Source organism: Notamacropus eugenii, chromosome 1, assembly GCF_028372415.1.
Source record: "Notamacropus eugenii isolate mMacEug1 chromosome 1, mMacEug1.pri_v2, whole genome shotgun sequence".
NCBI classification, from domain to species: domain Eukaryota; kingdom Metazoa; phylum Chordata; class Mammalia; order Diprotodontia; family Macropodidae; genus Notamacropus; species Notamacropus eugenii.
The window spans coordinates 701,523,727-701,537,922 of NC_092872.1; the positions used below are offsets into that span (position 1 = coordinate 701,523,727).

Below are 14,196 nucleotides of genomic sequence, written 5' to 3' on the forward strand. Positions count from 1 at the left end.
CTATGTGCTGGGCATAAAAACCTAACTTTTATTAACGCCTCTTTTTTGTCTTATGCAAGGCAATAAACTAAGAGAAAAAATAATCCACATCAGTTTCTGAGTCATTGCTATGTGAATGCCAGCTGGTTATAATGCAAAAACTGTGGTTACCACTATTTTCCTAAAACAAGGATCTGCTCAAATTACCCAGGGATTTATGCTAGGGAGTGACTTTGCTCCACTGAAAATGTTTGCTTACATGAGGTCAACACGACTACTCTTCTGTGGTGGAGACGGAGGCTACCTGAAAGGAAGGTACACAAGAGGCTTGGGCTTGTGAGAAAAGGTTGCAAACTGCCTCTGCTACTCCAGGGAAGCTTCAAACTGGCATTTATTTCCAGGAATGACAAAGCTGTAATTCTCTTCCTTATTGTTTTTATCAGACCAGTTATAAAGCAATCAGGTTGGAGGAAAATGTGATTTTTACTTAAGTCTAAAGCACAACATTAAATTAAAACTAAGTACCCACGAATAAAATAATATGAATAAAAACACTGATGATAATAACTAGCATTTTTACAGTGCTTGAAAGGTTGCAAAATGCTGTTCATACATTATCTCATTTGGTCCTCACAACAACTCTTACTTTACAAACAAGGAAACTGAGGCTGACAGATTAAGTGATTTGCCCAGGTTCATGTAGCTAGTCAGTGTCTGAGGTTAGATTTGAACTCATCTTCCTGAATGCAAGTTCAGCATTCTATCCACCCTACCACGGAGCTCCTAGAGTAGAAACATCTAATAGGTAGTTAAGGGATTGCTATGGGCAAATACCTCCTTTTATAGTGGTCAACTTAGTGGAGATTGATCTATCGTTGGCTAGGTTGACCCCTAGCCAGCAAACAAAGTTTGTTGTCAAGTCCAGATCTGTAGCTTTCTACCTGGATGGATGCCAGCTACCTGAAGTGACAGTTAGAAATGCCCTTGAGAAGGTAGGATAATCATTTTTGGATTGAGAAAGCCCTGAATACCTTGTTTACATGACTAAAATTCTTTGGATGGAGTGTGTGTAATGGGGAAAGTGCAAGGCTTGGAGTGTCAGAGTTTTAAGAGTGAGCCACAGCTTGACCATCACTCAGCTTGGACAAATCACTTCAACTTCCTGGGTCTCAAAAGGGACAATATTGCTTCAGCCTTCCTAGTTTCATAGAGATGCTTGTTGTAAGGATGAAAGGGGAGATGTGAATGCACTTTGTGGTCACGAGGCAATGGTCATGCAAAATGCTACATCCATCTTCTTCAGAACCTGACCCATCAATAGAGAGATTTATCCCCCTTCGTTTTATCTAGGAAAACCAGGAAAAGAACTCAATATTTGATGAGGAAAATAATTTGAGGACAAATTTTCTTTCCAAAGTATCTTCTTTGGTTTATTATAAAAATGGAGACAAAATACTTAAGAAGTTTTTTCCCCCCCTTTAGGGAAAACTTGATAGGTTTGAGAATGTTTATTCAATGCTCTATGAAAAGCCTGAACCTCTGGAGGCATAATAATCTACTTAAAATACACTTAGCAATACCCTCTGGCTGAAAAAACCTTTCCAACTCATATACATTTAAAAATAATAATAAAATGTCCCTCTAGATGCTTATTTTGACTTTCTGCCCAGGATCAATTGCAAAAGTGCTTCTGTTTAGAAAGTACAGTTCAGCCAAAATCCAGCTTGTTTTTCAGGAACAGGGAACTGGAGAGAAAACATCAGGAGGTATTAAGCAAGCATGTGTATGTGAAGGCTTTTGTGGTTATTTTTTGTTCAAAATCCATTATTCAAAGCCCTATAAAGACTCTACTTTCCTGTTTAACTGCACACATAAGCTTAGCTCTCTAGTAGGCACCAAAGCCTGCAGAGGAGGCTACCAAGATGATCCAGGTAAAGAATGGGTAGACCTGGCCAGTTTCAATGTGAATGCCAGTAATATCAGAGCAAAGATCCAATTTAGCTTTGCTCATGCTGGGTCTCTCTATTCATCTTCCTCATTTACTCATGATCTTTCTAGGTTTGCCCAAGGACTGCTGCTGCAAAATCTGTGATTTAACACCCTTTATTTCTTCATCTTGGCCTCCCTTAACCCCCTAATGCCCTTTTAATATTCAGATTTAAAGTGAATTTTCTTCTTTTGAGTGAAGGATGGTTTTCAATCTCCTTGAATGGGCAATCAGCCAGCAATTTTTATACTTTATTTTTCATTCATCAGAAAAATAGTAGGCATTAATTAAAGCCCTATAATCTCCTGAGACATCTAACCTTCTCATGTTTATCAGTTGAGAAACTTAGGTGTGTGAAGTATAAAGTAGTAATGTCATCTCTCCAAGTATAGAAAGGGAGTCACAGAGTCTTGGCCTTGGGATTGAGATATATAGTCCTCCAACGCCACAGACCATCAAATGGGGAAAACTATTTAAACATCAGAAGAACCTTTACAAAACACTGAGAAAGGACATGCTTTCCCTTTCACCAGGGACTATTCAATCACTTTTGCTTCTTAGCTAAGTTGACCCATAAAGTATTCCCCCTAAAGCTTAGGCCTTTTAAAGAAGAGATGGCACCCTCTGCAGTCGCCTGGTCCTTGTAATCAAGGAAAGCCCTGCCCTGGGCTCCTTGCCAATTCAGCCTCAAAGGCATTGCATTATAGTTCCTAAGAGTTCTCTTCATATCGCTCACTCTCGCATCCTGAGGAATGTTACCCACATAAACAGTGGTGACACGAGAAGATTCCGTTTTCAAAGTTACGTGCTCAGTGTCCTGATGGGAAGAATGGGCTATGTCTGGAGGTCTGACACAGGCTATCTGGCCAGTGTTCTGGAGGGGTGCTCGCCTGTGGCTGGTTTTCAAATGTGCCAAGTGTTCCTTCTGTAAGGTGATGTCTTTCCCTGCTTTCTTCTCTCGGAAATGAAGGTTCTTTAAGATCGGGATTCTTTCCATCATCTCCTCAGTGATCTGAAAAATTTAAAACAGTTTCAACTTTTCCTGATTAACTCCAAAAGGGATCACAAGGTTTAAAACTGAACTTTAAAGTCCACCTCATTCTCTTCCCTTCATGTTACTGAGTTCTTAAGTTGGTCACTGGGGGAAAAGATCCACAGCAAAAATTTGTGGCCACTGAAAGATAGGGGGTAGAGAGAGAAAAGCACTGGATTTTGAGTAAATTTGGGTTTGAGCCCCAGACCCACTGGTCAAGTAATACAAAGGTACACTTTCCTCATCATATAGAATGGAAGGATGTTTGCATAATCAGTTTGGAAAGGTTGTTGCAAAGCGTTTTGCAAATTATAAATCAGTCTTGGAGCTATTACTATTCTAAAGTATATCTACAAATTTTACCACGGTCATGGATTTGTTATCTCAAAAACCAATTCAGCCTCCTATTGTGTGGAGCTCCCAGTGGTTTAAGGATAAGCCTTCAAGAAGCTAGGCAAGGTATATGTTAACCAGCTGCACTGAAGACCGCTGGATTCCCCATGGAATTTCTCTGTGGGGGTCTGCCCTCCATGGGTCAGCAGATGTGTAGAAGCAGAATGGGCATGCCCCAGCATCTGGAAGGCCTAGGAAGTGCAGAAAGGGAAGAGCCCAGGCTCTCCTGCAGCTCCATCCATCACTGGTGAGGTCTGTAAGGGCTCAATATGGAATTCCCCTTCTGAGTCCCTCAGATGAGGTTCCAACGTAGGATGAATCCACTCCTTCCATTCATAGCCCTGGGACTCCAGGTGGGCAAAGGTCTTCATTTAGCCACTGTTCTCTCACTAATTAGAAACTGCGCCTGAGGCTTTGAGACATGGCCCAGAAGCCAAGTTCTTTTACTAGACAATAGAAGGTACTGAAATAAGGCATAGCCAGGCATGAGTGCTCAAATTCTGAGTTTCCAGGTTAACTGTGATCAGAGGGTGACTTTGGTTCTATTTTATGGGACCTGCAGTTAGATCTGAGTTCCTTTGGGCTTACAATTCAGTTAGTTCTGAGTTCAACAAGATGTAACAATCAGTCAATCAACAGATCATTTGGAGAACATCTAATATACACAAGTCATTGGTGGGAGTACAAAAGAGGAAACAGGGGACATCCACTCTGGATATTCTAGAACCATAGCAATATTTCAAAAAGAAAGTAAATTGTTAATGAGGTTTTACAAAAGGAATATCTTTGTCACATGTTCTGACTGTTGGTTTAGAAAATCTGATTAGGATTTTGGATAAGATACAATTCTTATATTTAGGAACTTTCCAGAAACAGATACTTGCATGTTTTATTCATTTCTTATCCATGTAAAGATTATTCATATGTCAGTGCTTCAGTTTAACTGGTAGCTAACGTTTATAATAAATAAGTAAAATGAGTGATTCATGAATCATGTTTTTATTTAAACACTGACTCTCCAATCTAATTAAGTGGTAGCTTCTGCCTTAGTTACGGTTCTTGCAAATATGGATTTCAGAAGTTCACAAAGTTTGGCAGCATTTAGGCTAGTCATAACATACAAAGGGTAGTCAAGTCAGGAAGCATTTATCAAAAGCCTACCATATTCACTGTGCCAAGCCCTGGTTATACAAAGAAAGGTAAGAAAAACCCCTGTTCTGAAGAAGCTCATAGTCTACTGGAGGGAGACAACATGCAAACAATTATCTACAAACAAGACATATATAGGAGAACTGCAAGTAAGTTCAAGGGGAAGGCATCAGCATTAAGGAAGACTGGGAAAGACTTCTGGCAGAAGGTGGGGTTTTAGCTGAGAAATGAAGGAAGCTGAGAGGCAGAGCCAAGTTGTTCTAGGTCTGGGGGCAGTCAGTGAAAATGGACAGAGTTGGGATATAGAACATCTTGTTTGGGGAGCAGCAGGAGGGCTAGTGTCCCTCAATCACTGTGTGAGGAGGGGAGTAAAGTAAAAGAAGCCTGGGAAAGTAGGAAGTAGCCTGGTCATCAAGGGATTTAAAAGTCCAACAGAGGATTTGACATTAGATTCTGAAGGTAAGAGGGAGCTGCTGGAGTTTGAACTGTCCGAACTGCCCTTTAGGAGGGCCAATTTGGAATGGAGAGAGGAGACTAGAGGCAGGGAGGCCAAGCAGTAGTGTAGGTGTGAAGTGATGAAGGACTACCCAGAAGAGAAGGGGGGAGGTATGTGAGAGAGATGGTTGGGAGAGCGAGAATGAGGAGTCAAGCATGACACACACCCAGGTTTAGAGCCTGGGACACTGGGAAGATGATGGTGCCTTTGAAGTTAAGGAGAAGGGTGGTTTGTGGGGGGAGGGAGCAGGAGGGGAGAGTCTACATTACATGCAAACTCCATCTATCTCAAAATTCTGTCTAGGTATGGTCCAGGTGGGCTTGTAAAGGACAGTGGAATAACCAACCTAAAGAAAAAAATCTCTATGGGTAATCAGTCTGGGGATAATTTAGAGATCTGTGCATATTCTAATTTATGGGGTTACTCATTCTTATCAGTAAGTAGCTTTAAAAAAGGCATCTTAAATTACTCTGAGGCAAGGACACAGAAGCTAGACAATTTTTTGGAGTTAGACCCTTACGATGTGGATTCTCTTGCTTAGTATGCAGGTCTATGGATTCCTAATAAAATTAACACATCCAAATGTGAATTTCAAAAACACAATCCTTAATGAAAATAAACGTGTTTTTTAGATGGTCCAAAAATCACTGGCAGTTATTTGGAGGTGATTATGTTCATCTCCTGCAGCTAGCAAAATCCCTTGATCTATAAGTGTGACAAAATCACCTTTGGCAGAAAGAATTCATCTTTTAATAACTCACCATGACATGTATGCTAAGTACTAATTCCATTTAAGTTATTAGTTTGATTTGGCTTAACATGTATTTATGAAACAATGAGAACATTTCTATGGCATTTATTGACTAAAAAGGATTTCTATTTATTGCCTCACTTAGTCCCTATGATAACCCTGGGAGTCAGGCAGATTGGGGTGTGTGCCTGTTTCATAGATGAAGATAAAGAGGCTCAAGGAGATTAAGGGACTTAATTTCTCAACATCCCATTAAGTAGTTGAGTTGAGTTTCAAACTCAGGTCTTTGGATTCTAAGTTGAGTACTTTTCCCACTATATCTCATGACATTTATGGTACTGAAAGCTGCTAGGTGTACATGGAGTGTGAGCTACCCTACAACAGTCCAGAGGAGGGAACAGCTATGGGCTTAAGACTTGCTGTTGTTGGCTGTCCAAGAGGACCATGACATCAGGAAGGTGATGCCATAACTTCCAGATGAATTAGATTTAAGTGAGGCAGGGCTGTGCAGTCACCAACCTCACTTTCTCCTCTGGAGTCATCTGGGGCCAGTGGCAAGAGATATATATATATCTATATACGTATAGATCAGGCTGACTGGAGACAGCCCCAGATGCAGGGGGAGGCCTTTTCACACTAAGGCCTTTCTCAGGTCTCAGTTTGTCTGGGGCAATGTCCATTCAGTGATTAAGACTAGGTAAGAAATGAGGAAATGAAGGGCCTCTTTTACCTAGTCAAAACGATCAATCTAGGAGGAAAAGACCCTTATAGTTTCTGGTCAAAACAAACAATTACTATTTACATTCTGAGTCATCAGAACCCAAACAAAAGACCAGGCTTGGGCTGGGACTTACTTGTTGGCCAATCAGTGAGAATCAGAGAGATTTGGTTTTAAAGTACCGTACTTAAAAAAGAAATCTAGTCAGTAAACCCCAAGATATCTTTTGAGGTTCCAGCAATACAATGGCTGAGGAAGCAGCTAAGACCAAGAGACAGAAGAACAACTAAGAATGAAGCTAGATGAAGAGTCTACCACGTGCTGGGTACTAGGGAAACAAGGAAAAAATGAAACTGTCTCTACCCTCAAGTTGTTTACATTTCATTCAGGAAAGCGTGCACCTATTGGAAGGAAATATAAGGTATATAAGGAGAAGCAAGACGACTCCTAGTAGGGAGGAGAGGTCCTAAGCTGGGATCAGGAAGTAGCATCAGCACTCAGGAAGCTGGGGAGAAGGAGGGCTGGGGATGAGGGATACCAAATGGGCCAGTTTGGTTTGAGTGGAGAGGGCATGTAAAAACAAGACTGGAAGTGTAGCCTGGAACTAGACTGTGAGGGGCTTTAGGTGGCAGAGGACTGGAGGCACAGAGGGGCACTCATGCTTTTTGAGGAACAGAGGACTCTGAAGTCTAATCTGGCCCTGATTTGGGATCTGGACCCCTAAAAGGAAAGTCCTTTGAACTTTCCCACAAATTTCAGGAACCCAGTCCCTGTTTGCCTGGGGCATCTGGCTCACTCTAGTCCACTTTGATTACTTAATTAGTTTACTTGTCACTCCTTAATCCCATTCAGATCTTCCCATAATCTTTCTGTATAAAGTGTCCATTTTGCTCCCCATTAAACTGCACAGATTCCTTAAGAGTCTGGCCCTTATCAATAAGGCAGAATCACTTGGAATCTCACCCAGTCTTAATAAACTTGCTACTTGAACTGAAAGGCTTGAGTGGTCAATTCTTTCAAGGTATATATCCTATCCTATACATTTCAGAGTTCCCAGCACCCCTAGACTGAAACAGTCCCATCATAACTCTGCTGATAAGGCCTATCAGTAAATAGAAATGATTGTACAGCAGTTGAAAAATGGAGCTAACAGAGGATATGCAGCTCATAAACCAAGAAAGCCACATGGCCACCTTCATAGAGTTTAAAGTCAGAAGGGGCCTTGGAAATCATCTAATCCAAGGATTCTTATCCTTTTTTGTGTCAATGGGCTCCTTGGGTCATCTAGTAAAGCCTATGGATCCCTTCTTGGAATATTTTTAAATGTATAAAATTACACAGGACTACAAAGGAAGCCAATTATATTCGAACATAGTTATTAAAATATTTTTAAAAACCAAGTTCATGGACTCCAGATTACTCCCTGCACCATTCTGCAAAAGGGGAAAGTGAGGCCCAGAGATTTTAAGTGACTTTCTGAAGGTCACAGACCTACGACAAAGCAACTCAGTCCATGGAGTTCAAGATCTTAGAGTTATTTCTTCAACATCATTGTTCTTTTCTTGTTGGAATTGGAATGCCAATAAAGCATGGAATGAAAGCCAAGCAAATTTTCAGATCTTTTAGAAAGAGGAGGTAAATAGGGAAAATTACCAATTGTCAAATGGAAATTGAAAAAAAAAAGATATCAACAGGAAAGCAAGCTTCTAAACGGGGACGCGAAACAAAAGAAAAGAGACGTAAATCAAATACTTTTCTAAAAAAAGAACTTGACATTGCTCTGCAAAATCTCTAGCCTTAACTCTAAATAGAAAAAGTGGCCACCCTCTGGTTTAGTCCCAAGTCAGGTATGCAGAACAAATGATTTAAAGGCTCGTGATTTTGGGCAAGTCACTGGGCCCCAAGATCTGATTCTGTGAAAGGGCCTGAAAGTGGCTGCTGCTGAAAGGCTTCAGGGCAAACTGACAAGCATTTAAGTATCAGGCACAGTGCTAAGCCAAAGGTGTTCACAAAATGAGGAGACAACATGCAAACATGTTATGTTACTCAAGTAACATATTTGCAGGATAAACTGGAGGTAACCTTGGGGGAAAAACACCTGAATTAAGGAGGACCAGGAAAGACTTCTTGAAGAAAAATGGGATTTTAGCTAAGCCTTGAAAGAACCCAGAAAATGAGATGAATATCATTCCAGGCCCGGGGCAGAGGCAGTCAGTAAAAATGTTGTTGTTATGTTTTTCCTTCTTGAAGAGGATCATGACATCAAGATGATGACATGACTTGCAGTTGACTTTGATTTGAGTGAGGGAGGGCTGTGCAAGGTCACCAGCCTCACTTTCTCCTCCAGATCCATTTGAGTCCAGTGGCCTGATATTCATCAGGATGACTGGAGATGGTCCAGGATGAATGTGTACAGTAAAAATGTACAGAGCTGGGAGATGGAAGGTCTTTTTTAGGGAACAGCCAGGAGGCCACTGTCCCTGGATCCTAGAGTGTATGAAGGAGAGCATGGTATTAGAACACTGGAAAGGCATGAAGGGACCAGATTATGAAGAACTTGATGAGCCAGAACATTTTATATTTGACATTGGAAGTGACAGGGAACCACTGGACTTGACTGAATGTGAGGAAAACGTGGTCAGTCTTGAAGTTCAGGAAAATCATTGTGACAGCTTGAGGGGAGGACGGACTGAAGTAGGGAGAGACTGAGCAGGGAAGCTGAGCAGTCAACCAAGTGTGACGTGAGGGTGGTGGTTGTGTCAGAGAAAAAAGGGGGTTATGCAAAAGTAGAATAAAGAGGATTTGGCAACAATTTGGATGTGGAGGGAAGGAAAGAGAAAAAGAGAAAGAGATAGCAGTCAACGATGACAAGCTAGGTTTAGAGTGTGAGGGATGGGAGAATGGTGTAGCCCTTGAGAATAATCTATTTGAGTCTCTTCCAACCTAACAATTCCAATTCTAAAACCACCCATTCTCAACCACTTGGAGAGTTCATTCATCCTCCAACTGGTAAATATAAACTCATTTTATAGCTTATGGTTATTGGGTTTGGGGCCTTATGCTAGTAGCTGAAAGATTTGGATTTAGAAGGAGAAAAACTGCAAAGAATTACTGTATTTCCCAAAGCCACATCAAATATGTATCAGCTGCCACCCTGGATTCCCTACATGCCTCTACATGACAAAAAGGAAGACAAGGTATAAACCACAATTAAGATCTTGAGGTTGTCCTAGAAGTTCCTGTAAGAGCTTAGGAAGTAATGCCAAGTTTCCAGTCAAGGATCATTTGGAACACTATGTATAGGATAGCCAGAAACCTCAAATGAGAATGCTAGGCCATTTTCCTCAGCTGCAAGGGCCTAGGCCTAGCACTACAAGCTACTGGGAATGTCTTAGGGCAGATCACTTCTCCAACTAAAGAGAGGGATTTAGGTAGAACTCCTAATAAGTTCCTTTGGTCCCTGGTACTCCCTAGCTCTAATCTTACAGGCCTCTGATAAACTGCAGGCAGAGGAGAAAGTACCCACAATGCAAGTCCAAATGAAAGAATCAAGGGATGCTAAGAGGGAAAGTCTCCATTAATGTCAATAATCTCCCGACTTCCACATATGTATTTCTTTGTAAGTGGCAACTGAGGTTTGATGACCTTCACTACTTTACTTTCACCCACTCCCTACAAACAAGAATTTATTCACAAACAACTCTTGCTTTCTAAGAAATGTTACCCATGTAAACAGTGGTCACAAACAAATCTTTCCTGAGTACTTAACTTCAAGGCATCATGCTTGGCAGAACTTTACAAAAAGTAATGTCAGGGAAAGGCAGCCCTACCTGATCATGCCTTATGTCACCACAGGACCCAGGCATCCAGGGCTTATTGAGGCAAACACACCTGTGAATATCTTTTGTAAACCCAAGTCGCTGCTCAGGAGCTAATCAACAGCTGACACTATGCAAAGATATGTGGAGGGTCAACAAAAAAGGATAGCTTTTTTTTGTTTTTATTTTCCCTTTCTTTTTATTACCCACTACTCCCTCCTACCTCCCCCAAAATAGTTACTTGGTCTGAAAATTTTCACATTAGCCATGTCTGAAGATATATGGAAGACAGTGATTTTCTATCATCTAGACTAGTGTGTGTGTGTGTGTGTGTGTGTGTGTGTACATATACATACACATACATACACACACACACATATATGTTTAAGCTTGTTTTCTAAAAATGTTCATCAGTAAAAGGGTCCAGCTTTTTTAAGAAAAAAGGTTGGAAAATAAAAGAATTCGGGAAGAGAAAGTGAATGAGTTCAACACAGATGTTAATTTCTTCTGACAGGCAGAAACAGGCTGGGGCAGTAAACAATGGAAAAAACATAGTAATTTCTCTTCGAGGTGTAACAAAAAATAAATATCTGGATGAGTAGAACTTTTATTAACTAGATGAAACAAGGGTACTTAATTTGTACTGAGAACTACAAACACCTAAGTGGGACATGAAGCTGCCCTGCTTTCTGCTCTTAGGAACTAGGAGTCCAGAGGCAGTGGCTGCCAGATGGTGGGCTCAATGAGCCACAGCATGTCTAATTCCCTCCCCTCAAGGAACGGGACACTACATCTCTGCTGTAGCTCTGGAGCTACAAGTTTTGCCACTTTTACAATCCCTGTAGCTCCTATTTGTCTTTATCTAATTGAAGACAAGGGCCCTCAAGAAATCTGAGCCACAGTAGAGGTCTTTGCAGCAGAAAAGCATTTTCTGATCATGTCATGAAAAACCAAAATACTGTCTTCTTACTCACATCACAGAAGTCTATTTTTATTCTCTGCTGGCACATACACAGAACATAATCAACTGGAAGAATATTAGAAATTTAAAAATCTCCCACATAATTATGTATGAAATACTCAAAAAATAAAAACCACACTCCCATATCCTTATACATGTCATAGTATCTTCAAAGACAGAAACACATTTCCTTTTATCTTTGACTCTTAATTTCAGGTACATCTGGTCACTCACAGGTGCAAAAATCTCATATTTTCTCCTGTAGAATTTTAAGTCCTTAAAGTTTTTGCTGCTTTTTCCACTCTTACCAAAAAAGTCAGAGGTGGAAAAAAACTACCTGACCAACATGTGGCTCTTTGCAGTTGTACAGATGACTGCCATTTTTATATTTGAAAAATGATCACTGTTCATTAAAATTCCTAGAGTTAGTCACTCAGGATCAGCTGACAGAAACTCCCTTTGTAAAACAAATGGACCTCGAGACTCCTGACTAGTCTTTAGCATCTTACTCTCTTTTTCCTGGCCAGCAATTAGGAATATTTGTTGGATTCTGTCATTTTTCCATGTGAAATGAAAGCTTATTGCTTATTAAATTAAACATGAAAAATTTTTTATTTTTGTTCTTCTGTAGCTAATTACTCTATTCTAAAAATGTTATACAGTAAATATACAGTTAAATCACGTTTTGTTGAAACATATATTTAGTACTAATTTTAAAAATGTGTCTTCTTTTTAAAAACAATAATTACTGACACAGATAAGAGGAAAGCTAGGATTTGTTCCAAACTCTGATAAACCAGCTGGGCATCTTTGGACATATTACCTTCTCTAGGTTTGTTTTCTCATCTGTAAAATGAGGGGATCAGATTAAATTATTGCTAAAATCAGAAGTTGCTATCCAGTCATTTTAGTCGTGTCCGACTTTTTGTGCCTCTATTTGGGGTTTTCTTGGCACAAACGTTGGAGTAGTTTGCCATTTCCTTCTCCAGCTCATTTTACGGATGAAGAAACTGAGGCAAATAGGGTTACATGACTTGCCCAGGATCATACTGCTTGTAAGTGTCTAAGGCTGGATTTGAACTCAGAAAGATGAGTCTTCCTGACCTTGCCTGGTGCTCCATGCCTTGCTCCACCTAAATGAGTCAAATTCTACCCAGGCACTTATTAGCTGTGTGATCCTGGGCAAGTCACTTAATCTCTCTGTGCCTCAGTTTCCTCATTTGTGAAGCATTTTGCAAACAAGTGCTACATAAATGCTAGCTCTAAAGTCCATAGTTCCATGATCGGTTTGGCAATGATGACCAGAGATGGTAACAGTTCCACAGAGTAAAGCTAATGTCAATTTGAGGAAATAACAACAACAAAAACTCAACAGAAATAAATTGTATGTGAGCTGGGTATAGGAAATTTTTGCTACAGAGGTGAAAGTCCTCTGACTTTCTTGTAGTTCTCTCATAAGCACACTCAGAGGCAGAGAAGTATTGGTGCCCTGTCACTGGGCCATAGAAGAGAAAAGAAAATAATTTATTCTGTAATTTGAAACATCCATAACTTCATAGAAACAGCCGAATTTTTTAGAACACAGCTTATTATCATATATGCCAGCCAGCAAGCAATTATTAGACACTTGCTGTTTGCCAGCTCTGTGGCAGGTACTGGGAGCACAACCACAATAGAGAAACATACTGACAACCTTGCATTTATTTTAGAGTTTTAATATGGTAGCAAACAAGGTCTAATTACATGCAATAAAGCATCAGTGACAACATAATGGAGGTTAAACATTGAGCTTTTGATGGTGGTGGTAGTTTTTCCTGTCCCCAAATAAAAAAATTCTAAAGAATATGTACAGCATCATCAATGGGACATATAGACCAAGGTAGGAGTACAACGACCATTCAAAAAAATTTCTTAACATTTAAAAAAAAATATTTTGTTACTTATTCAGTGCCATACCAATCAAACTACTGGAAAATTATTTTTTAGAACTAGAAAAAATAATATCATAATTCATCTGGAAGAACAAAAGATCCAGAATATCAAGGGAATTAATGAAAAGAAATGCTAAGGAAGGTGGCCTAGCCCTACCAGATCTCAAATTGTATTATAAAGCAGTAATCATCAAAACCACTTGATACTGGCTAAGAAATAGAGGGGTAGATCAGTGGAATAGGTTAGGTACACAAGACACAGTAGTCAATGACTATAGTAGTCTACTGTTCAATAAACCCAAGGACTCCAGCTTCTGGAGTAAGAACTCACTATTTGACAAGAACTGCTGGGAAAACTGGATAACAGTGTGGCAGAAATCAGGCATAGACCAATGCCTGACACTATATACAAGAATAAAGACTAAATGGGTACACAATCTAGGTATAAAGGCTGATACTATAAAATTAGGGGAGCAAAGGATAGTTTATTTGTCAAATTTATGGAGAATGGAGAAATTTATGACCAAAGAAGAGATAAGAGAACATTATAAAATGCAAAATGGATAATTTTGATCACATTAAACTGAAAAGCTTTTGCACAAACAAAGTCAATGCAAGATTAGGAGGAAAGCAGAAAACTGGGAAAGAATTTTTACAACTAGTGTCTGTGATAAAGGCATTTCTAAAATATACAGAGAACTGAGGCAAATTTACAAGAATACCAGTCATTTCCCCAACTGATAAATGGTCAAAGGATATGAACAGGCAGTTTTCAGAGGAAGAAATTAAAGCTGTCTATAGTAATATGAAAAAATGCTCTAAATCACTATTGATTAGAGAGATGCAAATCAAAACAGCTCTGAGGTACAACATCACACCTATCTGAGGTACAACATCACACCTATAATATGACAAAACAGGAAGATGATAAATGCTGGAAATGTGGGAGAATTGGGACACTAATTCATTGTTGGTGGAGT

The 14,196-nt window shown here is 39.9% G+C and overlaps 1 protein-coding gene across 4 annotated transcripts in view; it reads right to left on the reverse strand.

Moving 5' to 3' along the window:
* Positions 1–1,382: 1,382 nt before the first annotated feature.
* The window catches only part of MTHFSD (methenyltetrahydrofolate synthetase domain containing), a 53,710-nt gene continuing 40,896 nt past the window's right edge, over positions 1,383–14,196 (reverse strand). For all 4 annotated transcript variants that reach the window (XM_072636252.1, XM_072636255.1, XM_072636253.1 and 1 more), the window contains one exon: positions 1,383–2,978. In XM_072636252.1, the coding sequence (XP_072492353.1) occupies positions 2,511–2,978 (468 nt within the window). In that variant the 3' untranslated portion in view covers positions 1,383–2,510. The remainder of the gene's footprint in view (positions 2,979–14,196) is intronic.